The following is a 26,403-nucleotide window of genomic DNA, read 5'->3' as shown; positions in this document are numbered from 1 at the left end:
CATCTTTTGAATGACATTCCACTTCCTATTGTGGAGCAAAATGATGCCAATACTTCCCTTTAGCTTGCTTAATTATCTTCCTTTCTTGTGCCCATTTACTCTGATATGGTGGTAAAGTTGTAGGTAGTAGTGTTTTCCTTGAGAGCTCCCTGAATGCCTTATTTCTATCTTTAACTGCTTTAATGCATTCTTCATTCCACCAAGGAACAATCTTCACCCTAACTTTACCTACTTATTTAGGTATGGATTCTTCAGCTGTATTTATAATAATTGAATTTAATCTGTCAGAATATAAATTTATATCATCTTCAGTACTATAATTCACCATCCCATTAGTGCATAACTTGTTAAATTTATCCCAGTCAGCTTATTCAAACCTCCATCTAGTTTGCTTTGTTTTATTTTGTTGATAAAATTCCATTCTAACAGCAGATATTATTAGAAAATGATCACTTCCTATTGTTGAGTGATCTAGAATGTCCCACTTACATTCTAAAGCTAGAGCTCCAGGAACTATTGTTAGAGCTAGACAAGAAGTTGATGAATCCCTTATATTGAATCTGGTTCCCTTCCCATCATTTAAACATACTAAAGGTTGTTCCTCCATAAATTCTGCTACAACTCTTCCATTGCTATCTGTGCATAAACTTCCCCAAACTGCATTAAAATCCCCAGACCATATCAAATTACCCCCAGCCTTGGTTCTTATTATATTCAATTCATCTAATGTTAACTGATTGCATGGATTATAAAAGTTGACCACCTTTATTCGCCCTCCATGTGTCCACACCTCTACAACAACACATTCACTCTGAGTATCTAATATTATTTCTCTAAAAGCTAGCCCATCTTTAACAAAGGCTCCACATTTGATCCATTTGATCCAATTCTATCCTTCATATATCACCAACTTGCCTGTAACCAGGAATGATCAAATTTACTTGCGGATGAAGCCACATCTCCTGAATACAAATCATTTCTGGTAACACTGTTAATTGATGTACAAATCTTTTAAATTCTTGGCCATTCGCAATCAAACTTCGGGCATTCCACTGAAGTATTTCATTTAATAGTTTTACTTCTTTGACTTCCCGAAGGATCACATATCACTGCAGTTCCTTCGGTTTGTCCAAGTAGTGTCTGAATCTGTTCTAATGCAATTTCAGTAATACCCAAATAATGTGCTAATAATATGTTTTCAATATAGTACATGGTGAACTGAATTGTCAAATGCCTTTTTTTTAATTTTATTTATTTTTTTAATTTTCCATACTGCTCCACCTTTTTCAGAATTGTGGTTGTAATTATCATCATCATCATCATCATCATCATCATCACCATCATACATTAGCAAAAATAAATACTTTAATCATTAAAATTGTCCTTTTTTTAAAGTCCCACTCTCTAAATAACCTTTAAAAACTATTAGGCTTGAAACTTGTCCTAATACATACAATTTTGTTAGGTCCGTTTTTGTTTATAGTAGATGGTGTAGCTTTTATACAATAAATGTGAGGGAAATTGAAAACCCAATCTGGCAACCTTGACATCACATCAGTTCTTAGTGTGTGTGTGTGTGTGTGTGTGTGTGTGTGTGAGAGAGAGAGAGAGAGAGAGAGAGAGAGCTTATGGAAAATGTACCTGTCCGTGTAGGTGTCCACTAAAATCTAAGTGAGACGCTGGACAGCTTTTGTGTAGGCTACTAGACATTTGGACATTTGGACATCACGGTGGCGTTAAAAGGAGCCGGTAAAAAGCGGCTCTATAGTGATCGGCGCTGTTTCTCCCGTTCAGTGAGGAGCAGAAGCTCAGCCTGTAGTCAGAATGGGAAACCGGGAGATGGAGGATTTGATTCCGCTGGTTAACCGAATGCAGGATGCGTTTTCTGCGATCGGACAGAATGCCGACCTGGACCTTCCCCAGATCGCTGTGGTTGGCGGTCAGAGCGCAGGGAAAAGCTCCGTACTGGAGAACTTCGTGGGGAAGTAAGTGCTGCAAAAGGGATGTGTAACATCTTCATATACAGCTGAAATGTCCATAGAGACATCAACGATAATTAATTGCACTCTTGCAGGAACGAATTCACACTATACAGTATTTCATATCACTGTTTCAGCATATTCCTGTAATAACAAGCATTTGCTTTAATTGGTTTTTAAGCAGGTTCATTATATAAGATAATATTCAATGAGAACCATCAATCACGTCCACACAGCGTCTTCATTTTCTAATGTAGCCAGTGTGATGGCTGTAAATAGGATATTTGTCCACTAACATATAACCGAAACAATGTATTATGCCAATTGAACCAGTGCTAATATGTTGTTTGGGGGGAAGTACTGCTGATGGGGTGTTTTCTCACTAAACATGGAAGATCGATAGGCCAGTTGTCTCTGTGAATTTTAAACAGGCTGATTCGTGATGAGCTCAAAGGCTGGATGATCCTGTTCACGCAACATCAACATGATATATATATATATATACACACACACACACACACACACACACACACACACACACAAATATATATATATATATATATATATATATATATATATATATATATATATATATATATATATCTCTGGACAGTGTTGTCTGATGGTCATTTCGATAAATTTATGGTTTGACTCTTACCACCCAAATATATGAACTCATGATCTGACGCCGCCATGAGTGTTATCATGTTGCGTAGGGCGGCCCTGACGTATCAGAGAAAATGAAAGGGAGGAGATGACCATTATGCAGTCACGTGACACTCCCTTGTCTGTTCACTGTAGGCATAATCTTCCCCCAAATAGCGAGAGTCAGGTCTTGTGTTTTCAGGACCAAGGACAGTTCTCTGAAGGGTTTATCTGAAATACCCAATAGCCCTGCACACACTACAGCCTATATATGCATTAAAAAGATTTTCATGTGTCTTATCCAGTTGAAAGAATATATATGAACCTTTCCTTATATCTAAAGTATAGGCTATGTGCAAAACATGACATGTCTAAGCACTGATATTCAGAATATATGCTGTATACATGTCAGAATACATGTGTATATATTTAAAATGATCTCATCACAATTTAAAATAAAAATGTACAGGCTAAATATATTTCCCTTGCATATCGTAATTATTGCAGTCTAATAACAGGCACTATACCACTGCCTTTGCTCAGTGTTCCAAACGCCGACTATTAGCGGGCTGCAAGAGGTCTGTATTTTCCTTACAGACTGCACATTATACGGCGAGGAGAGGCCTCCATTCAGAAACATCCGCTTCATGCGTGTAATCAGCTGCTCGTGCTCTTTACTCTGCACAGACACAAGCGGGCTCTGTGAGCTGGCAGCGCGCGACTGGCTTCTGTGCGCGACCCTTATACTGCGCATGCGCAAAGATTCACTCACGCATACCCGCTATGCTCTCAACGAGTGAGCAGACTGCGTGATACAAACAGGGTAAAAGATGCAGTATAGACTATGGTCGCCATTTACAGTACCTCTGATGTCAGTTTAGAAAACTTTGGCGACTTTATGTGAAAGAACTAACCAGGAAGAAATTTATAAACTTTTAAAATTTATTTATTTTATTTTTTTAAATGTTGAAACCATCTGCGAGTTGAGAGAGTAAGGGTGCGTCTCAATCAGCTCCCTAGCTCGTGAATCAATATATGAGTTCAGGCGCTGGTAAGGACCCTGGCTCACTAGACCAGTGGTTTTCAAAGTGGGGGCCGCGGCCACCTTGGGCCAGGGGGCGCCCGGGAGGCCTCAACAATTTGGTCGGAGCCACCAAGCCCATCCCTTCCACTAGTATGTTTTCTCTTTCTCACTCTCGGACAACAACACACACACACACACACACACACACACACACACACACACACACACACACACACACACACAATCAATTCCTAATGTAATGTAATGTAAAGATGGAAGATGTAATTATTAATAAAAAAGGGGGATATATTCAGAAGTCTGTATTTTTAATGTTTTAAAGACATCTTGCAAAAGGGGGGCCTCGGTCAAATGTTAATGCCATTTGGAGGGCCTTGCCCTGGAAAAGTTTGGGAACCTCTGCACTAGACATTTGGACACTAATAACTGAATTTCCTGAAGTTTTTTTTTTATGTCATATAAATTTGTTAGCTTAATTCCATGCATTTTGGTCATGGGAGCTGTTTCAAGCAGGATTGTAGGCTAGCTGGTGGATTTTTATAAAAATGATTAAACACTTAAAAGTCATTAGACTCAAACAAACCATATATAGAATGCCAAATAAAGTTAAAAATTGCTTACTTAAGTAATCATTTGAGAGCTACACCAAGGAAAACAAGCTACTCTTGTTGCTCTGCCTCCTTGCTTCACTGAGGACATTGCGGGTTCCCCTTTGCTTTGCAGTGAATGTTGGTGAAGGTACTTGCTGGCTTCACCTTGGGCTTTGTTCCCCCCATTGGATTAGCAGTTGCCGTTGCTCTGCAGAGGGTATTATTATTGCTCACGGCTTTAGTATGGGCATCATTCCATCTCCCTGCCACATTTGGACATCACTCTGCCCCCAGACTCCGCTTCAGATGTCGTTTTTGCCTCCTTCCTCCACTTAGGAAGTCATTCCACCTCCTTGCTCGGCTGAGGACATAATTCCGGGAGATCATGACTTTGAGTCCTGTCAGTGGTGTGAGGGGATAGAGCAAAATAATCTGTATTTTGTGGGTGGGAGGGAGCAATAGAAAAGATATGCAAGCTTTACCACATCCTCCGTGGTTGGTAGCTGTCACATAATAGCTCACAATTAGCTAATTGGGGGAAAAACTACAATGAAAACAGAATATTTAATGACGCTAATAAGAATGTTAATGGAAGCACCACTACCAATCACTTTGCATTATCTTATTTGTAGCCATAATCTATTTGTTAATGGTTAAGCATTAAAAGATAACTAATGTCACCAGTCCATAATGTTAGTTGCTTTTCCAGACTATTGTATTGCAAGGAATTTTAATCATCTGGACCTTTACATATTTTAACCCTTGGTCTATGAAGCTGGTGATGTGGTTTATGATAGTAAGGAGTAATAATTATAGTGAAAGGCAAGACAAATATTTGACTAAATCTCATGAAATGACTGCTAATGTCGGAGGCTGTGCTGTGAAACTGGATGTGTGAATGTCTGTGAGAGAGTCAGTAAGTGTATGAATATAACAACATAGCTGCCATTGCTGTGGAGCTCACGCCTCAGACCTGCACTGCAGTGTGTTTACAGTACGGTGTTGCTGCAGTTCTGTGTATGCCATGCTCAGGATGTATGACAACAGTACACCACAAGGTTTAATCTTTCTGTGCCTGCCGTTTGGATCACACCACCTACACACAACACCATCACACTCACTGGCCTAGTTAGGGGTCCTCTGCCATTTAACTGCTCATTAACAGTTACAAACTCACACATCACCATACACCATACACAGTAACATGTTAGAAATTGTGAGAAATCATAATGTATTGTTCTTCTGTTTCCAAATGAAACAAGTTCACATTTTTTGCATGATGATAGGTGGGGAGGTGAAACATCATATAATATTGTCCCACCTGTGCATGCATAAAATTTAATAAATAAATAAAAATCAGGTGAAGTGTATAATAAGACCAGGTATACTAACTAACGAGATAAAATAAGAGGTCAGCTTTAACTTTCTACTGATTATTAATCTCAAGGTTGTCCATTGTTAATAGATCACATTCTCAGTGGATCATTACATTTATGGCATTTGGCAGATGCCCTTATCCAGAGCGACTTACATTTATCTCAGTTATACAGCTGACAGTTAAGGGCCTTGCCCAAGGGCTCAACAGTGGCAGTAGTGCTAGGGTTTTAAACTCATGACCTTATGATCAATAGCCCAGCATCTTAACCACTGAGCTACCACCACCCTAGATGGACTTAGTTATTTTTTTATATATATTTTAAATTTAGTAATAGTTTTAATTTTTCAAACTTAGTGATTTCTGCCTTTTGAATGAGTTTCTGACCTCTGTCATTTTTTTTGTTGTTGTAAGGGATTTTTTGCCTCGAGGCTCTGGCATTGTGACTCGTCGCCCCCTGGTGTTGCAGCTGATCAACTGTCCAACAGGTAACAACTCTTCATGCAAACAGGGTCCACTGTTAATTTTGTGGCTCATTAGCATAATACTTATATTTATGGGTGAAAAAAAAATTAATTAAAATGACTCAATACTTTACAAAATTCTTCTTTAATTGATTAAGTTCTTTTAAAATAATTAATTTGAGTTAAACAATTGATAAAATCATTACTACAACAGTTTTTACATCTTCTTTTAAGAATAGCAGGAGCTAAAAAATTCATTGAAAAATGTAAATGATATGCAGCTGCAGCAATGGTAAGGTGTCATAGTGCCTCACAGCTTCAGGGTCCCCTGTTCGATCCCGAGATCAGGTTACTGTCTCTCTCTGGATTCTCTGATTTCCTCCGGTCTCCCAAAAACATGCTAGTGGGTGTGACTGAGTATGTGAATGTATGTGTCCTGTGATGGACTGGCCTCCCATTCTGGGTGTATTCCCACCACACACCAAGTGTTTCAGGGATAGACTGCGGATCCACTGTGACCTTGACCAGGATAAAGTGGTTACTGAAGATGAATAAATGGATGATGCAAATCCATGTCATGCAGCACCATTTACCAGGAGAACGATGTGGACTTTTGTATGGCTGGGTTGGTTTAATTAGCATGTTCATCAAATGGATTCATTGATGAGGGTTAAAATATGCATTCTTCTGTGCCCTTTCAGAACCATTTCTGGATCACTTTAAACTATTTTGTTCAGTTACAAAAAGGAAGGTTCACAAAAATTCTTTTAATGGTTAACAGTTCTATAACATGGAGATAGAGTTTACAGTGTGTACAGCACAATGATTTTGATAGCGGTCTATGTTTCAGCTAGCATTTACCATTTACATTTACCTCATTTGGCTGATGCTTTTATTCAAAGTGACTTACAATTGAGACAGAATACAAGTGAACATTTAATGGTTATTGTCTTGCTCAAGGGGCCAACATGATCAATAGCCAAATATCATAAGCACTGAACTACGACTGCCCTCAGCAAGCTAGCAAGTCAGATAATCCCTTAATTTCATTAATAAAATTATGATTTATTTGCAGAATATGCCGAGTTTCTCCACTGCAAAGGGAAAAAGTTCACTGATTTTGAGGAAGTGCGTCAAGAGATCGAAGCAGAAACAGACCGGCTCACTGGACAGAACAAAGGCATCTCTTCAGTACCCATCAACCTGAGAGTCTACTCCCCTCACGGTAGGACATACAGTACATACACTCATGAACATGAGTGTGTTATGGATCAGTGTGAAGCATATGTGTAGCTTTATAGATTCAAAATATATTAAAATAAAAATTTGCGAAAAAGCAATTTTTCATGTGGGGACTAGACAAATGATGCCACAAGGTCAAAAACTGACAGATATTCCTATTCCACATATAAGTTTAAGGCATATAAACCCTCTTTTCCTTTCTCTCCAGTCCTGAATCTGACTCTGGTGGACTTGCCTGGAATGACCAAAGTGCCGGTGGGCGATCAGCCAGCTGATATTGAGTTCCAGATCAGGGAAATGCTCATGCAGTTTGTTACAAAGGAGAACTGTTTACTGCTGGCCGTCTCTCCTGCCAACTCAGACCTTGCCAACTCTGATGCTCTCAAGATTGCCAAGGAAGTTGACCCTCAAGGTGTGAAATACAGTGTTCAATCCATATCAGTCTATCAGTCATTTCTAGTGTGTTTATCTTCTGAGTGACTACATGTCTTAAATGGCCAGATGTGCTGAATGTGTAAAAAGTAGGTGCTATAGTTTTTAATGATAGGTGAGTGACATCAAGGGATGTTATTTAAAAAAAAATTCAAGATGTTTCTTTTGAAGTATTCGTATTTGTGTTCAGTTTTATTTTTTGTGTGTGACTATACATAATAGCTCATGTGTATGTGCGTGTCTCTGAGCAGGTGTGAGAACAATTGGTGTGATCACTAAACTGGACCTGATGGATGAGGGTACGGATGCACGTGATATCTTGGAGAACAAGCTCCTTCCTCTGCGTAGAGGTAAATCACAAAAGTATATTAAGTTCATGCTGTCCCCAATCCATAATGCAATGTGCATCATTGCTGAGTCAGCAAATTATTTTTAGATCAGCGCTGGATAATCTTCATTAATGTGTCATTAAAGGATTCATTAAAAGATACTCTTCATTAATGTGTCTTTCTAGGTGAATATCCATCTGCATTAACTAAAACGAAATGAGGGCATAAAACCTGCTGCTATAGACCAGGGGTTATCAAAACTTTTGTAGCTAGAGAGTTATTTCAATAAATACAAAAATCTGCTGATTCCCTTATAATGAAGTGTCGCTGTCTCTAGGGTTCTTAGTTCAAACCTGAGCTTGACTTACTGTCTGTGTTGAGTTTTGCACACAAATGTACATGTTCATTCACATATAGGGTCAATTTATCTTAGCCAATCAAGCTACTGTCATATATTTGCAAGGTAGGAGGAAATTAGAGAACCCGGAGGAAACCCACATGAACTGGGGAGAACATGTGAAACTCTGCACACACATAAGCCAAACTCATGATCAATCCACAGACCCTGGAGCTGTGAGGTGGCAACACTACCCACAGCACTACATTTACATACAAAGTTTTAAAACCTACACTTTCCACCCACAGTATACACTTTTCTAAGTATGATTAAAATTGCAGTAAGATGGAATTGACATGATTTAGTTTTGTTTTGGATTTTTGAGTTAAACAGACAATTAGGTTTAAAACTATGAGAACTGAAACATCTTTAAACATCTGTAATGCCATTAAAAAAATCATGGATCTCAGATATGGATCCTTGGCCATCTACTACTGAGAATCATGGACTATGTTTACGTGGACAGCAGTAATCTAATTCTTGACCTTATTCTGAATAAGACAATAGTCTGATTAAGGTGTTTACATGAGTTGCGTTTAGAATATGCCTTTCATGTTTCCGTTTTACATGTTATAGAACATAGATCGATTAACAGCACACGTCATTACGTCCCCACACCACGCCGTCCGACATTCCCTCCAGAATTTCACGTATCAACATACAGTTCATCTTCGTTATGGTACCGTATACAGTTTTGGGTGTTTCAATTTTAATTTTACGAAAGTTTCGAGTGCAGTTAATTATTTGTCATGCTATACATGCTAATAGACAATTGATTGAAGCCTTGGGCTGCGTCCCAAACAGCATATTTACCGTCTATATAGTAGCTGAGATACGTGTATTTCGCCTACTATATAGTAGGTATTTATGCAGTTTCGGATGCAGCCGTGCTCTCTTGTTTGCCGTTAAATGGTTGAACACTGCCATGTGTGTACATGTCCTGTCGCAAAATGCGGTGAAAACTCCCACACGACGTTAGTAGTGTGATTAAGGTGTGTACATGTCTGTAATACATGTCGATAATGCGACTAAAACAGGAAAACTCCATAGGTCTTAATTCGATTTGTGTTTACCTCGAGTATGATTTTAGTTGGATTAAGGTCATCAATAATCGCTGTTTACATGCTAGTTTCTTAATCAGAGTATCATCTTAATCGGGTTAATATTGGCTTATTGTTGTCCATGTAAACGTACTGAGTATTCTTGTACACCTCATAAAATACAAGCCTGTGATCTGGCCTACTGATGTCTGATGCCACCAATAGGCTACGTCGGAGTCGTGAACCGCAGTCAAAAAGATATTGATGGAAAAAAGGACATTACTGCTGCCATGACTGCTGAGAGGAAGTTCTTCCTCAGCCACCCTTCCTATCGTCACCTGGCTGAGCGCATGGGGACGCCTTACCTGCAGAAAGTCCTCAATCAGGTAAGAGATAGTGGAACTACTTTGTAGCTCAAAGAACGGGAATAAAATAAGATGTGGCACATCACAAGATATTTCAATATAACATGGCGACTGGACCTGAGAGGGTGACTTCACTTGCATCAAGTTAATTTGTAAAAAGCAGTGGTAGAAAATCAAGGCAGCTAATTCCCAGACAGAGTAGACAAAAACAATATATGGCCATTATTTCAGAACAGCAGGCCACAGAATAGAAATAAACACAACTCAGCAAGTATTTGCAATGATAGAATAAATTAGGAAGTAGCAGGGTTAATAAAGACTTTGTGGCTAATTGTGGTTACCTGTTATCATTCATTACTCAAATGAGCACAAACTCTGCTTGCTGGACTGGAGGTGCAACAGCATGAGCTGCTTTGAAAATTAACATCTGCATGTGGATTTTCTTTGTTTGCAGCAACTCACCAATCACATTCGAGACACCCTGCCAGGGCTGAGGAACAAGCTGCAAAGCCAGTTGCTGTCCATTGAGAAGGAAGTGGAAGAGTACAAGAACTTCCGCCCAGATGATCCCTCTCGCAAGACCAAGGCCCTCCTTCAGTCAGTCGAATTGCTGTCGTTATTTCTTAAAAACCTAGCATGCATACAAATGTTTAAATAAGTGTGTGATAATAAGGTTAATTCTGTGTGCTAATAATTCATTTTCGAATGCAATTAATTTTTTTCTTCTGCATTAGTGCAATTGCAGCTTGGTTTGGTTCAGTATATACATTAGCTCATGCCTATCAGTCAGCTGCTGCTCTCTCTTCTTACAGAATGGTTCAGCAGTTTGCAGTGGATTTTGAGAAGTGTATCGAGGGATCTGGTGATCAGATCGACACTTATGAGCTGTCCGGTGGAGCCAGGATCAACCGTATCTTTCATGAGCGTTTTCCCTTTGAATTGGTCAAGGTGATTATAATGAATTCCTCTGAATAATTCCTATTATAGGTGGAAATTCATGGTTGTAAAAGTTCTTTAGTTGACTGTGTTTAAGGCAAACATAATGGCATTTTCTTCGTTTGTAACTGTTAAGAGTGCACTGTTGTCTGAAAGGAAAAATTGATAAGCCCCCTCCCATTCCACCTCAAATAACTCCTACCATCATTGTCAAAATTAGATATACCTTTTGAAGTGGCTTTTAAGAAAAACAAGTGCAAAACTGTGCAAATCTGTTCTGGCTAAGTGTGGAGCTAATTTCCTGGCCAGAAATTTGTAAATAGAGGCCTGAAGTGAAGAAACTAGTGAGATCCATTTCATGGCAATATTACAAATTATCAGTGGCACCCCATCCATAGGTACACCATTTATATAAGCCATTCAACAAATGTTAATTTTCATTCATTTTCTAGTCCTCATTCACAATGTCATACATTTTATATTCTGGTGAAATACTAATTACCTCTTTTGAGTGACCAACAATTGTCGCTATTTGAGAGATATAAGCTGATGTTCCATTGCCTCTATTGTACAGTTACAAAAACGGTTCCATTTGCTCACCTTTCTGTACGCAACCATAAAAAACTACTGACTTCCCCCAGTTAGCTTCCATATAGCAATTATTGTTCCTAGTGGTCAAAAGGGGAACTACAACAAGTACTAATAGGTCAACTATGGCAGGAATCATGTTGCACCATGTCCAGGAAAGGAGCAGCAGGCAGAACGGTTAATGACAGGGTTGCCAGATTGGGCTAGTTTAGAAACACACAGAGGGTACGATCTTGTTTTATAGCAAATAACTGGAATTAAATCAAATGTGCAGACATTGTGTCTATAAATGATTATGTAGTGGATAATGTCCATACATCATACATATATGTGTACACCACATTGACATTATTTCCCATGCAAAGACTGCACAAAAAGAAGAAAACTGCATATCCTTTTATATATATATATATATATATATATATATATATATATATATATATATATATATATATATATATATATATTTATATATATATATATATATATATATATATATATATATATATATATATATATATATATATACCTAAATTTTCTAGGATAGTTTCAAGCATTTTGTGTAGATTTTCAGATGCATTTGGGCTGGAAATTCTGCTGTAATCTGGCAACTCTGGTTAATGATATGATGTGCTCATCTCACACACAGGAAACACACACAGTAAATGTACATAAATTGATCTGCAACTTAGTTGTCACTTTATAATTTTTTTTTTTTTTGCTTTAGGTGGTTTTTGTTTTTGAGGGAAACAAGTTTACATGTCTTTTTTCACCCTGTCTTTTGATTGTGTAGATGGAATTTGATGAGAAAGAGTTGCGTAAGGAGATCAGCTATGCTATTAAAAACATCCATGGTATCAGGTGCGTGCACACACACACACACACACACACACACACACACACACCTACCTAACTAATGATCTCTGCTTAAGCAAAACCGACAAACAGCAATATATTACTGTTCAATAAGCTAACGATTATTTCTATCAATATGTTATTTCTATTTTGTGGTACTATTTAATCCAAAGTGGTTACTGGAAACAGGAAAACACACCAACATTTAACTTTTTTTTTCTTTCCACATTTAACATCACGCATTCCTCAGCACTATGGTGTGGATTATATTGTATATTATAATATATATTATATAACTAAATATAATATATAAAACATAGCATAGTATATACAGTCATTTGGAAAAGAAAGTACACCCTCCTACAATTCTATTTTTTGTTTATCGGGGCCTAAATAACAATTGTGCAATCTTTGCCAACTTTACTATAAGCAAACAAATACCCTCAGGTGATAACAACAACAACAACATCAACAACACCACCACTACCACCACCACCACCAACAACAAAAACATTACAGATTGAAAAGGTGGCTAGGAAAAAGCCCTTCTCTGCAAAAAGAAAATGGCAGCATGATGTAGGTTTGCAAAATTGCATCTGAAGAAACCACAAAAGTTATGGAACAACATCCTTTGAACTGATTAGACCAAGGTGGAGCTATTTGGTCATCATGCACAGCACCATGTTTGGCAAAAAACAAGCAGTGTATCATGACAAACATCCCATACCAACTGTCAAACATGTTGGCAGTGGGTTATGATTTGTGCTTGTTTTGCAGCCACAGGACCTGGGAAACTCAAACAACAATGAATGTCACTTTATACCAGAATATTCTTGAAACAAATTTGAGACCATCTGTTTAGCAGCTTAAACTGGGCTGAAATTGGGGCATGTAAGAAGACAATGATCCCAAGCACACCAAGCAAATTGACATCTGAATGGCTAAAGAAGAAAACAAAATAGTCAAAGTCCAGACCTCAACACCATTGAAATGATGCAGCAGGATTAAAAGAGAGCTGTGCATAAATGAATACCCTGGACTGAAGCAATGTTGTAAACAAGAGTGGGCTGAAATAGCAACATCAGGTTCCACTCCTGTCAGCCAAGAAAATAATCTGAGGCTACCATGGGCACAGACTCACTGAAAATTTTTGTTTCAGTTTTGGTGAACCTGTGCCCATTGTAGCCTCAAATTTCTGTTCTTGCTTGACAGGATTGGAACCTCATGTAGACATTCTTCTCTGTCTGCTCTTATCAACAAGCCATTTCCACCCACAGAACTGTCACTCACTCAATGCTATATATTTTTTTTTTTGCACCATTCTTTGCAAACTCTAGAGACTGTTGTGTGTGAAAATCCCAGGAAATCAGCATTTTTCTTTTTTACCCATTATGATGTTTAATGTGAACATTACCTGAAGCTCTCAACCTGTATCTGCATGATATTATGCACTGTGCTGCTGCCACATAATTGGCTGATTGGATAGCTGCATAAATGCGTGGGTGTATAGTTGTTCCTAATAAAGTGGACAGTGAGTGTATATAATTGTGCAAGCTTACATTTTATGGCACAGCATCAATTTGACATTAACAAAACTGGGACTTTATGCAGACTGAAGGGACATAAACCACATACTGTATTACTGTGAACACTTGCATATATGTAACTACAAACTACATTAGGAAAACATACATACACTCACCTGCCACTTTATTAGGAGCATTTCGTTTCTGAAGTATTCAAAATCTGCCTGTCTGGCACCAACATCCCTGACACAGTTAAAGTCACTGAGATCACATGATCACATTTCCCCATTATGATGTGAACATTAACTGAAACTCTAGAACTGTATCTGCATGATTTAATGCATTTAATGCTGCCACATGATGCCTGATGTCTGATTGGATAATTGTCTGAATGAGCAGGTGTAAATGTGTTCCTACTGTAGTGGCTGATGGGTGTATATTGACACTTGTATTTTGCAGTATATTGCAATATATCTCTGTTAAGTAAGGGTCTCTCTCTCTCTCTCTCTCTCTCTCTCTCTCTCTCTCTCACTACACAGGACTGGTCTCTTCACCCCTGATATGGCCTTTGAGACGATCGTGAAGAGACAGATAGCTAAGATCAAAGAGCCATGTCATAAATGTGTGGATATGGTCATCTCTGAGCTGGTCAATACAGTCAGACAGTGCACTAAGAAGGTACGCCTATATCTGTGTACCTTCACTGGTCATTGTGACAAAATAACTTTCAATGTTTGTATGGACTGAACAAAGATTAACAAGAGGTTAAAACAGTGAGGTTTAGTGAGAGATTTACACATTTGATAATCAGTCATACAAATTGACTTACATATAAGGTAGTACACAGAAGCCCAAAGCTGAGCAGTTGAGGGTTAATGGCCTTGTTTATTTGCCTAACAATTTGAACGCACTTTCTGGTCACTAGCATAGAAGAACTGCCACCAGCATATTTTGCACATTGTTGTGTCTGGTATGTTTCATGGAATATTTGAGCCAAAATGAAATTTAATACCCCCTTTTTTTCCTTGATAAAGAAGCTTCTTTTCAGTTTTGTTCTGGGTCTACACAGCTAGTAATTCAAGTCTGGGTTCATGAACCAATGCCATATTCATCTACATATAAAAGTATTTTAGTGTTAACACTTAGATGCATGAGTGTTTGGACCCTACACTCTTCCATAAGTGGCTCTAAAAAGACCCGTATTAGAATCAATGCGTTTTTATACTGTTTTTGACGTTTTAGTTAAGCGTAATCATTTATAAAAACAATATAATTTATTTGTAAGTTTTGGTAAACACAGGAATTTTTTTTATGTTTGAAATTCTTAACCTTCTGAAAACATGATCAACACATAAAATGTTTTCTAACAATCTGGTGAATTGTACAGAACAGCAATGCAAAATGTCAACAACCATTTTTGTGTGTGTGTGTGTGTGTGTCTGAGAGAGAGAGAGAGAGAGAGAGAGAGAGAGAGAGAGAGAGAGAGAGAGAGAGAGAGAGAGAGTGTTTTACCTTCTTAACTCCTCACTGTGAACAGTTAAGACAAACAACCTGTTTCATTGCACACTGGTACATTGCATTTCCCACACCTATTACTGACTTTGTGGTCTTTGGAACTTGGGCAGATCTGACACCTCTTCCTTATTGGTCGGTCCTTTCTGCTTCTTTCCTGTGGCTGAGTTATGCCTTTTGTTACTCTACACCTTCCCATCGCTTCAGTGATCAGGGTTTGCAGTTGTGGGCAGCCTTGTAGTCGACTCATCACGTGTGAAGTGACAAGCTCCTTTGAGAGCTCACTGTGGAAGAGCCGTCGTGCATTTGTGACGCCACTGTGGAATTCAGGGTGCTGAGATGTGAAAAAGTTGTACACATTTAATGTAGCGATGTCAAGGAGGTTGTAACATAGCACCATGGGCCCCCTCTGTAGGTGTAGGTGCCAACCATCTGGTCCATGGTGTGTATACCTCCTTTGGTCTTATTGTAGAATGTGATTACGTCAGGTTTTTTATTTCTGCTACTTTCATCCACCACTTTGTTGTGGTGCATTGTGCTTAGGAGCACGACAGCCATTCCTTTCTTTCTGCCATAGCTGACCATGGTAAGGCTGCTACTGAATCCAAACTCTGTGCTGTGAAGCTCTCTGGACATGGAAGCCTTCATCAGAGGAGGGATGTCTCGCTTGTTCTGCCTTAGAGTAAACACCATAGAGAGGCCCTTCTCCAAGAGATGCTGTGCAAGAGGAACACTGGTGAAAAAGTTCTCTGTGGTGATGTTGCGACCCATGTTTCTAAAACTGCTGCACAGCTTCTGGACAGTGTTTTGCCCCAGATTCTTCTGAACTTCTTCCCCTGGTTGTTTCCCTGTGTAAACTATCCCATCTATTGCATAGGGGACGTGTGCATCACAAACCCAGAAAATCTTTAGACTATACTTGGCAGGTTTGTTTTTCATATATCGTAGAAACTTGCGCCTCCCCCTGAATGGCACAAGCTGTTCGTCCAAAGTGACACAATCACTGGGAATGAATCATTGTCTGCAGTTTACCAGGAACAGGTCCCATACATAGTGGAAGGCTGCCATATGGTTGGCTTCCAGACGGATGGATCCGGTCCTCTTGTCATCAAAGCGCAAGACACAGCGAATATCTTCAAATCTCCCAATAGCTATAGTGGCCTTGTACATGGGATTATGTAAAGGACTCCCAAACAGCTCACGCACTGATACATCCCAGTTCTTCTCACTTTCTGCAAGAATGGTCAATCCACTGAAGGCCATGAGTTCATTTTTGTTGACATTTTTCCACTCTTTTCCTTTAGCTGTTGCTACTCTCTGCCCCTCCAAGTTTGTGCATCTCATCACCTCTTGTATGATGTCATCAGTGATAAAAAGCTCCCATGCAGGCCCTGAACGATTTCTCATGATTGTGACTTGGTGTTCTGGCTGGGGTGGGAGACAACTCACTCCAGTAAGAACCATTACGACTTTCTCTGTTAGATGTGATTTGGACTTCACTTTCGTCTTCAGAAGATTCAGAAGTGGAATCCTCTGTATCTTACTGAGATGGATTTCCAGGTGGACAGTAGTCTGGGTCCTCATCATCTGAAATTTCAGATCCTGAGTCCAACCCCATAACTGCCTGATCAGCAGTCACTATTTCTGAAACCATTTCAGGTGTGTACCTAGCAGCCATGACACCTTGTATGAGGAAATATAAAATCAAGGGAATATTTTCTACATGACAAGCAAGCCCAAAGATTAATATGTACCAATATGAATGCACACACACACACACACACACACACACACACACACACACACACACACAATAATGTTAGCTAGCAAGTGTTATTTAACCACAAAATAGACTAATAGGCTTACATGATGATAACATGTGCTCTTTCACACAACAACAACACACACACACACATGCGCACACACACACACACACACACATACACACACACACACACACACAAACACACACACACACACACACACACACACACACACACACACACACACACACACACACACACACACACACAAGCACAATACAGCAGCTTATTTACTTAGTGCAAGCTGACAAATTATCACTAGATTGTCAGCTAGGCTAAACTAGGCTATACTCTCTAAATAGTTGTGAATGACACACACACACACACACACACACACACACACACACACACACACACACACACACACACACACACAATCAAATGTTCCCATGAAATTCCATTAGAAACGCATGTGGGTCTTTTTTGACCCATTTATGGAAGAGTGGGGTAGTAATACAAAATTTTTTTTTTAATCAGTAAAAGTTGAAAAAAATTCAATGTCATGACATCAAAAACTTGTTTTTTTTGAAAAATACCTAAGATATGAAATTATAAAAACATTTTATTTAGATATTACAAACAAATGTCCTCATTTTAGACCCACTCATGCATCTAAGGGATAAGCTGTTTTGTTTTGTGCTAAACAGCTGGCTCAGTACCCGATGTTGAGGGAAGAAATGGAGAGGATTGTCACACAGCATATCCGTGACAGAGACAGTCGCACCAAGGACCAGGTTTGGCTGTATTTACACATAATCTGCTATTGTACAGGACTGCAACAATAATGTGACATGAACAAATGAACCGCTTATTTTCTCATTTTTGTTGTAGGTGATGCTACTGATTGACATTGAGCTGGCCTACATGAACACCAACCATGAAGATTTCATTGGTTTTGCTAAGTAAGATCATATGGCTTTATTAAAAATTGTATATTGTTATCAGGGGTGGATTTAGTGATTTGTGGGCCTTAGGCGAAATATAGCAATGGGGCCCTCATTTCAATGTTTTAACACAGATAATTCCATTTCCAACATATGTCATTTAGCATTACTAATTAACAATATATATAATTAGCATTTTTAGGGGGTTCTTGGCTTCTGGGGGCCCAAGACCTACGTTTTCCTAGTGCTAAGGCTGCCACAGTTTCTATACAGTGTAGTTCAGAAATGTTGTATCTGTTTACTGTGTTATGCAGTTTGAAATTTGTTGGACTTTGCTTCACAGTGCCCAACAGAGAAGCAGTCAGATGAGTAAAAAGAAGACTACAGGGAATCAGGTAGGCATTAGCAGCCCACATACACAAACTTTACATTTGTTTTTGGCTAAACAGAAAGCATTATATCCAGTAATGGATATTTTATATATGCAGTTAAAAGGTAAACATGTTTCAGAATCTATAACAGTAGTAGCATTTCAAAGATCCTCTTTAGGCTTCTGTTAACATTTTTCAGGTCCTAAAATGAACCCTGAGTCTGAACTGATCTTCTCAATTATGCTCCATTTATCATTTTTGCTTTAAACACAAGAGACATAAATAGTGTCAAAGAGACTTTGGGGACAGGTAGAGGGAAAGGAAAAGTTACAAATATTTGTCAATGTTTGCGTTGTAATAGGAATTCATTGTAATCTCATGCAGCATAACACCTCAAAAAAGACATACTATTGACATACTGTTAACTGTTATCGATATTAGATGCCCTAATGATTGTGTGCCAAAATACGTTATTCACTCTGTTATTAAAAGTGCATTTATTACTTAAGCTTGTTGATTCTGGAGTGGCATGCAACTGTAAGTTTTTTTCCTCTGGCTGTGTTTGTACTATTTTCTGCTTTCTGTGGCTCTTTTCTTTCCACTCTGTCTATTCCAGCTTATCTAATTACTTCTCTTAAACCCTCTCCTTTGCTTTGCCACTGTTGCTATGGTAATGGAAACACAGGATGAGATAATGGTAAGTGTGCAGAGAGTATTTGTCTGAAAGTGTGTGTGTGTGTGTGTGTGTGTGTGTGTGTGTGTGTGTGTGTGTGTGTGTGTGTGTGTGTGTGTGTGTGTGTAGACAATAAACTGCTAAATATCTTTTACAAATGACGTGTATACAATATGTATATATCGCTATATACTGTAGAATGTAGTATTATACCACAGCGCTGTTGAATTCTTGATTCTGATTGGTCAGTAAGTGTTGATTAATTTTTTATAACAGCAGCTCTTACAGTAGTAGTTCCATATATAATTAAACTAAAAAGTTTTCATTCTCTGATACCTTATCATTTCTGTAGTAGTAACAACTTGTGTGAAAAGGGACTTAAAGGGACTTGTGTGGTGGAAGCTTGACAGACTTTTAAAAATGTTATTCAACATACACTATTCAGCCATAACATTAAAACCACTGACAGGTGAAGTGAATAACATTGATTATCTCGTTACAATGGCACCTGGCACAAGGGTCAAATTGTGATGGCTAGACGACTTTCGCTTCTCCTTAATGATTGTCAGAAACAGGCAGAAGGTCAGGCGATTTACATACAGGATATCCAAGGCAAGGACAAGATCACAAAAACCACAAATTCGCTGAATCTGAATGTGTCAGTGTGTGATGTGCCTGAGTGTTGTAGTCTGTGGTGGCCATATTTGTAGGACCTGGTGTGTTCTGGGAAATGGAGTTCGATGCCGATTCTAGCATTCATTGACATTACAATGAATGTGATAACAGGAACTATCTTCTATAACATTAAATGTGACTATAAACATATTGTCAATTTTTAAAAAGGTGTGACATCATCCTGTTGTTGATTATATTCCTATAATATATAATATTATATATATTATGATATAATATAATAATATAATAATTTTATATATATATATATATATATAATATATAATAATATAATAATAATAATATGATAGCACACCCCGTTGTGTTTTATTTCTTACTTAATAGTGCCTATTTCGAAATAATGTCATGTTCTTGAGATAATAGCACGCAAAGTATTAAATAGTGGTGCTGCATAAACACTATAACGCAGCACCATAAAGATGCCCTGCCATCCCCCCTTCCCACACACACACACACACACATATGCAGTGCTTTATCTGCTGCACTAAGCCTTTAAACCTTTTTAATATGCCTGTGTGTAGGTGATCAGAAAGGGCTGGCTAACCATCAATAACATTGGCATCATGAAGGGAGGAGCGAAGGAGTACTGGTTTGTGCTGACTGCTGAGACACTGTCCTGGTACAAAGATGATGAGGTGAGTCCTTTCACCATTCTACTCACTCTAGTCAAAGACCCTAAAACCCATTTAATCACATCCATGTGATCTACACACTCTAGAGTTCTTCATGTCAACCCTCCTTTTTTCCCTAAAATGCTTTTGGAGGAGAAACTAAAAGTTTAGTCTAACCACACATATCCACATGTCCAACCAAAGTACATATTACATGAATAGACAGATGACAGAACCTGACTTTAGTACTTTTTTCTTTTTATTTGAATGAAAGAGTTAAATCTTTTCTGTTTTTTTTTTTTTTTTTGGTGTTTTGGAAACACAATAATTAACCCAGTAGGTCATTACTGACTTAAACATTAAAAAAATAGAAATAAAAAAATGCAGCTGTCTCTCTTTAATTGTGTAAGCGTGTGCAACAGAATGCCCCATGTAATTCTTATTATGCCATCTCATGAGACCTTGTGATATAAGGCGTTGCTCAATTCTAATAGGTTCATTGTCGAGCTATTGATAAATACAAGATTTTAGCCTCCCATTTAGAATCACAACCAGCCATTACTGTGACCAATGAATTTTTTCCTCTGTAGCTAGATATTTTTGTGGCATCTGACAGTGTGGGGGGTTTCTAGTTCTTTGAAGTAACCACCCCCTGTAAATGTATACCGTTTGAACACTGCTAAATCATCATATGTTTAATTTAATGCATGTATACTTCAGGCTTATGGGGGTGAGGGGGTTAGTTGCCCTAGAGTGTATTTAGGCTATGTGTCTTGGAACCCGTTTTCACTGTGATTAATGCCCTGGCTGTAATGTATTGTTTGGCATATGCTGTTCTTCTGGAAGGCACATTGGTCCCCCTGAGGCGTCGGTAGAGAAGGTAAACGTAGATAGATACCAATAATGCAAAACATTTCAGAGCATTCATTGAAGTGAATGCAGGATCTCTATTCTTAGCTCTAACCATGGCACAATACAACGTTTGTATGTGTGCATGTGTGCATATGTGTGTGTGTGTGTGCGCGCTATGGTGGGACCATGACCCCCACCCAGCCCCGATCCAACACACCAGACATCAGGCATGTAGCTGGGTTAGATCAGGCTGTGGTGAGTTGGGCTGATTTGGGCCTTGGGGAGGGGGCATCTGGTTTTCATTACCTTACATACCAGACTCTGAGTCTGCGAGTCCAACACTTCTCCAAGCCCCTGTGAAGCCCAGCACTTCCTAAAGTCTGCAAAAAGCTGAAGCTAATAGAAAACATCCTCATCATCTCCTGAAGGAGATTTGAGAGTACAAGAGAATCAAAGTCTGCTTGTGATTTTGGATTGTGATACGGCAAGAATGTGAAATGTTTCTGGTTACAAGTCTGTTTTTGAATTCATGAAATGTATTTTTCGTGGCTTGAGTGAGAATACTTTTTTTTTTCTCCAAAAAATGAGTCATTTTTTATTTTTATTTTTTCATGATACACAGTACAGTCTTTCTTTTTTCATACACATGTGGTACATCACACACACACACACACACACACACACACACACACACACACACACACACACACACACACACACACACACAAACACAAGAACAGAAAAATTAACAGCTATACTGTTATTTGCAAAGGTTTATATGACCTTAGGACAAAATGAAGAAGACAGATGAATTTAATTCTTTGCAAAATTACATCAGTTGAAAGGTTTGCCTCAACCTTTCTGAAAGTGATATCAATATTCTCGGATAGCTTGCTTGCCTCCACTTTGCCTTTAGAAAAGCCTCCGATCTCATTTATATTGTCTGAGCAGATTTTTTTTTTTCATTCTGGACGTTCTGGAAGTAATATGCATCCACTGTCCATTTTTCTTGAAATATATGTTAAACTTCTGCTAGGGGTCATACAGGGTCTTCTTCAAATCAGATCTGGAAACTGAGACTGGCATAGCAAACCTTTGACTACTTTTTTCTGTAGTTGAATATATCCAGATTAAATTTTTAACATTAACATGTAAAATAGAAACATGTTTTCCATTTTTCACCTTTTTTCCAGCCTTTTGCACTGAACACTACAATGCCAGCCAGTTGATGTTCAACACATGTTGATGTGCTTGTATGCTTGATTAGCGCAGGGAATCAGTGTGCTTTCCCCTGATCAGCCTAACCAATGTGCAGACTACTGTACAATCACCACATCCTGAACAGGTAGTCTGAACACTGGGCAAGCGGGCCAGGCCTCTGAGTCACAGACATGGAGAAGGTCCAAACACTCCAAACCACTCCTAGGGAGAATTAATACATTCGTATATACCCTAGGAAAATATAGCTCAATAAATATTATACAGCGTATTAGGTTTGACTTCAGTTTGTGAAGAATATGAAGAATAATAGACTTAACTACATAAAAATGCATCCTCTTTATGCATTGTTATGATTTATGATCTTGGAACAATTTTTGATCATATATTATCATGTCTTACCTGTGTCTGCATAAAGATGTGGATCTGTGCATTCAGCTTTTATTTAAAGAAAACCCGACATCACTGTAAAACAAAAAGGTGCAAGTGTACAACTATAAATATAACACACTGATGAATCAGACAGGAAACCTGTATATCACAACAGACTTGTTTATGGTGCTGGACATCATCCACAATCTGTCTCCTGCATTGTCTCGTTTCATTCCAAAGCTCATCTGCACACATGCAGGCCATAAAAACTTGAAAAGACTATAAAGGATACCTCTGAGTTCCCGTGTTTGTTGCCAAATGGTGTCGGCGACCAGACATGTTGCGCCTCTAAAAACTTCGTCCATCCTTTCCTCCATCCCTCCCTCGCTCTTTCTTTCTTTCTCCTGCCGTGCACTGATGGAGGTCCGAGTGAGGGAGCAGTGGGTGGGTTGAGGGGAGTGGAGAGGAGGGTCCTTGGAGGGGTATCAGTGTTTGATGGTGCTGAGAGAAGACAGGAACGTGGGTGGCAAGAAGTCATTCTTCTCCTGACCTGTTTCACCTTGGTCAGATCATAAATCTCCCTTCAGCCACTCAGACAGCTGTGAGAACCAAATTCTGTAAAAAAGACAAAATTGTTCATCAGAAGGTTCAGAAAGTAAATGCGATACCAAATATTCTTTAAGGCATTAAACTGATGATGCATAAAAAACAAACCAAAAAAATCTCATCGTGAAAAACACAAGGTTTCATCAGACGAAAAGGTTTGCATCAGATCAAATGTAGATTTTACCAAATCGACGTGGCAGATTTTCTTCAGCAAGAAATGGAAACAGGGAGAAGGAAAGGGAGCAGGAGGAGGCGGAGCATGCATTTTTTATCCATTTAAAAGTTTTTTTTTTGTTAAACAGGAAGTACAAGGCCAGAGGTCAACAGGAAGTGAAAATTGGCTTCTTTTGCAGGCCAGACTAATGTTGAAGACCTGTCAGTGGAAGAGCTGGCATTAGCCTGAGTGTTTATGCTCTGGAGACTGGTGTGTGTGTGTGTGTGTGTGTGTGTGTGTGTGTGTGTGTGTGTGTGTGTGTGTGTGTGTGTGAGTGCATGTGTGCGTGTGCGTGTGCACGTGTGTGTCCTGCTGTGTGTAAGTTTGGGGTAGAGAGGCTGACTCCAAGGAATGTTGGAGTTTCTTTCCATGGAGTTGTAGTATCTCCAGATGTGTAGGCCTTTGGACTCTACCTCCTCCGTGCTGCTTTCCCTCTGAAGCTCACTGCATAAAGAGCTCTTTATACTGACCGCACTCACAAATGCACACAGAAAACTGAATATTAAAGGGACTTTTCTAGAGCATGGGGTCAGCTTTACAAATTTAACCTTTATCCACCACAAATCCCTTTCGTCTTCAGTATGATGACTATGAATCTAAGCATTAGGATATAAAGCGGGCAGTGATATTAGCTTCAAACAGTCGGTTTTCCTGCATGGAACAATGTGTACAGGCATAATATTAATGTTAAATTTACAGAGCAACAGTCATGGACTAACTCTATAGATCAAAAGAGAAATGGAATATATTATGATATATATATATATATATATATATATATATATATATATATATATATATATATATATATATACATATACACATATATATATATATACACATACACAGTCATGTGAAAAAAAAACAACCCATGGAATTTTTTTTTTAACATATTTGAACAAGCAAACATTTGATCCTCTTTGAAACAGTGACGAGTAATTAAGTTGATGCACTTTATCAAATGACTCATACAATTTACATTTTGTAGTCATTTTCACAATTTAAACTAACAAAAAAAAATAGATCAGCCACGTGGAAAATGTAAATACACCCCTACATTTATCACACCTTCAAATCCATAAAATTAGAATCAGGTGTTGAAGATTGGGTGCCAATGATTTGTGAGTGCAGATGGAACCTGTCTTATTTATACACCTCTCATATCTAGTGTCTGGTGTTCCCTTTGTTATTGAGTGTCATCATGCCAAAATCAACAGAGCTCTGTAAGACCTTTGGAAAAAAGTGGGTGGATGCTTATGAGTGGCAAGGGATTTAAAAGATCTTCAAATTATTTGAAATACATCATGCCACTGTAAGGAAAATCATCTACAAATAGTGCAGATTTCAAAAGACTGTTAATTTGTTCAGGACTGGCCGTCCGAGCAAATTCAGCCCAAGAGCAGACTGTGTGATGCAAAAATAAGGTCTCCAAGAACCCCAAAATTTCACCACAGGATCTGCTAGTAAGTTTTGCAAATGTTGGTGTCAAAGTGCATGCTTCTACAATCAGAAAGAGATTGCACAAATTTGACCTGCATGGGAGGCGTCTAAAAAGAACATTAGAGCAAGAGTTCAAATCAGCATATAAGCAAAGACCAGGCCTTTTAGAATAATGTGCTCTGGACAGACGAATCAAAGATAGAGCCACAGTAACAGCAGAAATGTTTGGTGCAGAATAAAGGCAGCTTTTCAGGAGAAGCACCTCATACCACCTGTGAAGTATGTTGGTGGAAATGTTATGGTTTGGGGTTGCTTTGCTGCCTCAGATGCTAAGCACACTAGCAAATCCACCAAGGAATGGCTCAAAAAGAAGAAATGGAGGGTTATGGAATGGCCTTGTCAAAGCCTTGATTTGAATCCCATTGATAGGTTGTGGTGGGATTTGAAACAGGCAGTACATTCAAGAAAACCCTCAAACATTGTGCAACTAGAAGATTTATTTATTGCATGGAAGAGTGGTCAAAAATTCCAGCAAGCCTGGTGGACAGTTATGAAAAACGCCTACAAGAATTTATTTCTGCTAAAGGGCATGGTTTCAAAGATGATCAAATGTTTGCTTGTCCAAATATATATATAAAAAAGCCAACAATTTCCATGGGGTATGCTTATTTTTTCACATGACTGTATATCATAATGAAAATCAGCTTCCAGTTGGGGAACAACCAGACTGAATCAATAAATTTCAATACTTAAGATACCAAAAGTGCCATTTACCATAACCTTTGCAATGACTGTGTTTTTCTGTGTTGGGATACTGTACAAATATTTCAGTCTGCAGTGCTGATTGTTATAACAGCACTAATGAGAAGCTTCTCACTGTTTCATTAAAGAGAATTGATAGATGCAATGCCAAATCTACATTTGAGAAGTCATTTCACTTACAGTACAGACCCAGAGACTGTGAGGAGTAATCAGATGCGTTCTCTGCTTTTGCAATTATTATGATTTAGTATTTTCTGCTAGCCCTTCGCCAAGATGCTGTTTTTATTGGCGACAGATGTATTATTATTGGATACTGACTGTGCAAGGGAAAATTCTCATACGTTACAGGAAAGTATGAGATAACTGAAGTTTCATTTAATTATGATATTGGAGTAACACTGTAGAGTTTTTTGAGAGTTTTGTAAAGACATATAGTTAATTTTACACAGTGTACATGGTATAATGCCTATAGTAGAGAATTTGATAGAATCAATTCAATTCAATTTGATTTGTATAGTGCTTTTAGCAATGGACATTGTCTCAAAGCAACTTTACAGAAACATATAC

General features: G+C 38.5%; 1 protein-coding gene and 2 long non-coding RNA genes across 7 annotated transcripts in view; 1 reads left to right on the top strand and 2 right to left on the bottom strand.

Moving 5' to 3' along the window:
• The first annotated feature begins 1,612 nt into the window (after nucleotides 1-1,612).
• The window catches only part of dnm1b (dynamin 1b), a 42,477-nt gene continuing 17,686 nt past the window's right edge, over nucleotides 1,613-26,403 (top strand). For 4 of the 5 annotated variants that reach the window (XM_053674565.1, XM_017452579.3, XM_053674567.1 and 1 more), the window contains exons 1-15: nucleotides 1,613-1,985; nucleotides 6,046-6,119; nucleotides 7,171-7,320; nucleotides 7,546-7,749; nucleotides 8,021-8,119; nucleotides 9,761-9,921; nucleotides 10,355-10,497; nucleotides 10,713-10,848; nucleotides 12,218-12,285; nucleotides 14,345-14,483; nucleotides 17,788-17,874; nucleotides 17,972-18,042; nucleotides 18,368-18,419; nucleotides 19,081-19,092; nucleotides 20,283-20,396. In XM_053674565.1, the coding sequence (XP_053530540.1) occupies nucleotides 1,825-1,985; nucleotides 6,046-6,119; nucleotides 7,171-7,320; nucleotides 7,546-7,749; nucleotides 8,021-8,119; nucleotides 9,761-9,921; nucleotides 10,355-10,497; nucleotides 10,713-10,848; nucleotides 12,218-12,285; nucleotides 14,345-14,483; nucleotides 17,788-17,874; nucleotides 17,972-18,042; nucleotides 18,368-18,419; nucleotides 19,081-19,092; nucleotides 20,283-20,396 (1,671 nt within the window). In that variant the 5' untranslated portion in view covers nucleotides 1,613-1,824. The remainder of the gene's footprint in view (nucleotides 1,986-6,045; nucleotides 6,120-7,170; nucleotides 7,321-7,545; nucleotides 7,750-8,020; nucleotides 8,120-9,760; nucleotides 9,922-10,354; nucleotides 10,498-10,712; nucleotides 10,849-12,217; nucleotides 12,286-14,344; nucleotides 14,484-17,787; nucleotides 17,875-17,971; nucleotides 18,043-18,367; nucleotides 18,420-19,080; nucleotides 19,093-20,282; nucleotides 20,397-26,403) is intronic. The other variant, XM_053674566.1, reaches the window with a different exon arrangement.
• On the bottom strand, nucleotides 7,745-15,500 carry LOC128628952 (uncharacterized). The gene is made up of 3 exons (XR_008393254.1): nucleotides 15,318-15,500; nucleotides 10,363-10,531; nucleotides 7,745-9,900 (listed from the first exon to the last, which is right to left on the bottom strand). It is a non-coding gene; the product is annotated as an uncharacterized LOC128628952 (long non-coding RNA).
• On the bottom strand, nucleotides 21,809-23,638 carry LOC124626177 (uncharacterized). Its single transcript, XR_008393253.1, has 3 exons — nucleotides 23,107-23,638; nucleotides 22,845-22,907; nucleotides 21,809-22,646 (listed from the first exon to the last, which is right to left on the bottom strand). It is a non-coding gene; the product is annotated as an uncharacterized LOC124626177 (long non-coding RNA).

This window comes from Ictalurus punctatus, chromosome 22 (genome assembly GCF_001660625.3).
Source record: "Ictalurus punctatus breed USDA103 chromosome 22, Coco_2.0, whole genome shotgun sequence".
NCBI classification, from domain to species: domain Eukaryota; kingdom Metazoa; phylum Chordata; class Actinopteri; order Siluriformes; family Ictaluridae; genus Ictalurus; species Ictalurus punctatus.
This window is presented reverse-complemented; position numbering and strand designations above follow the sequence as displayed.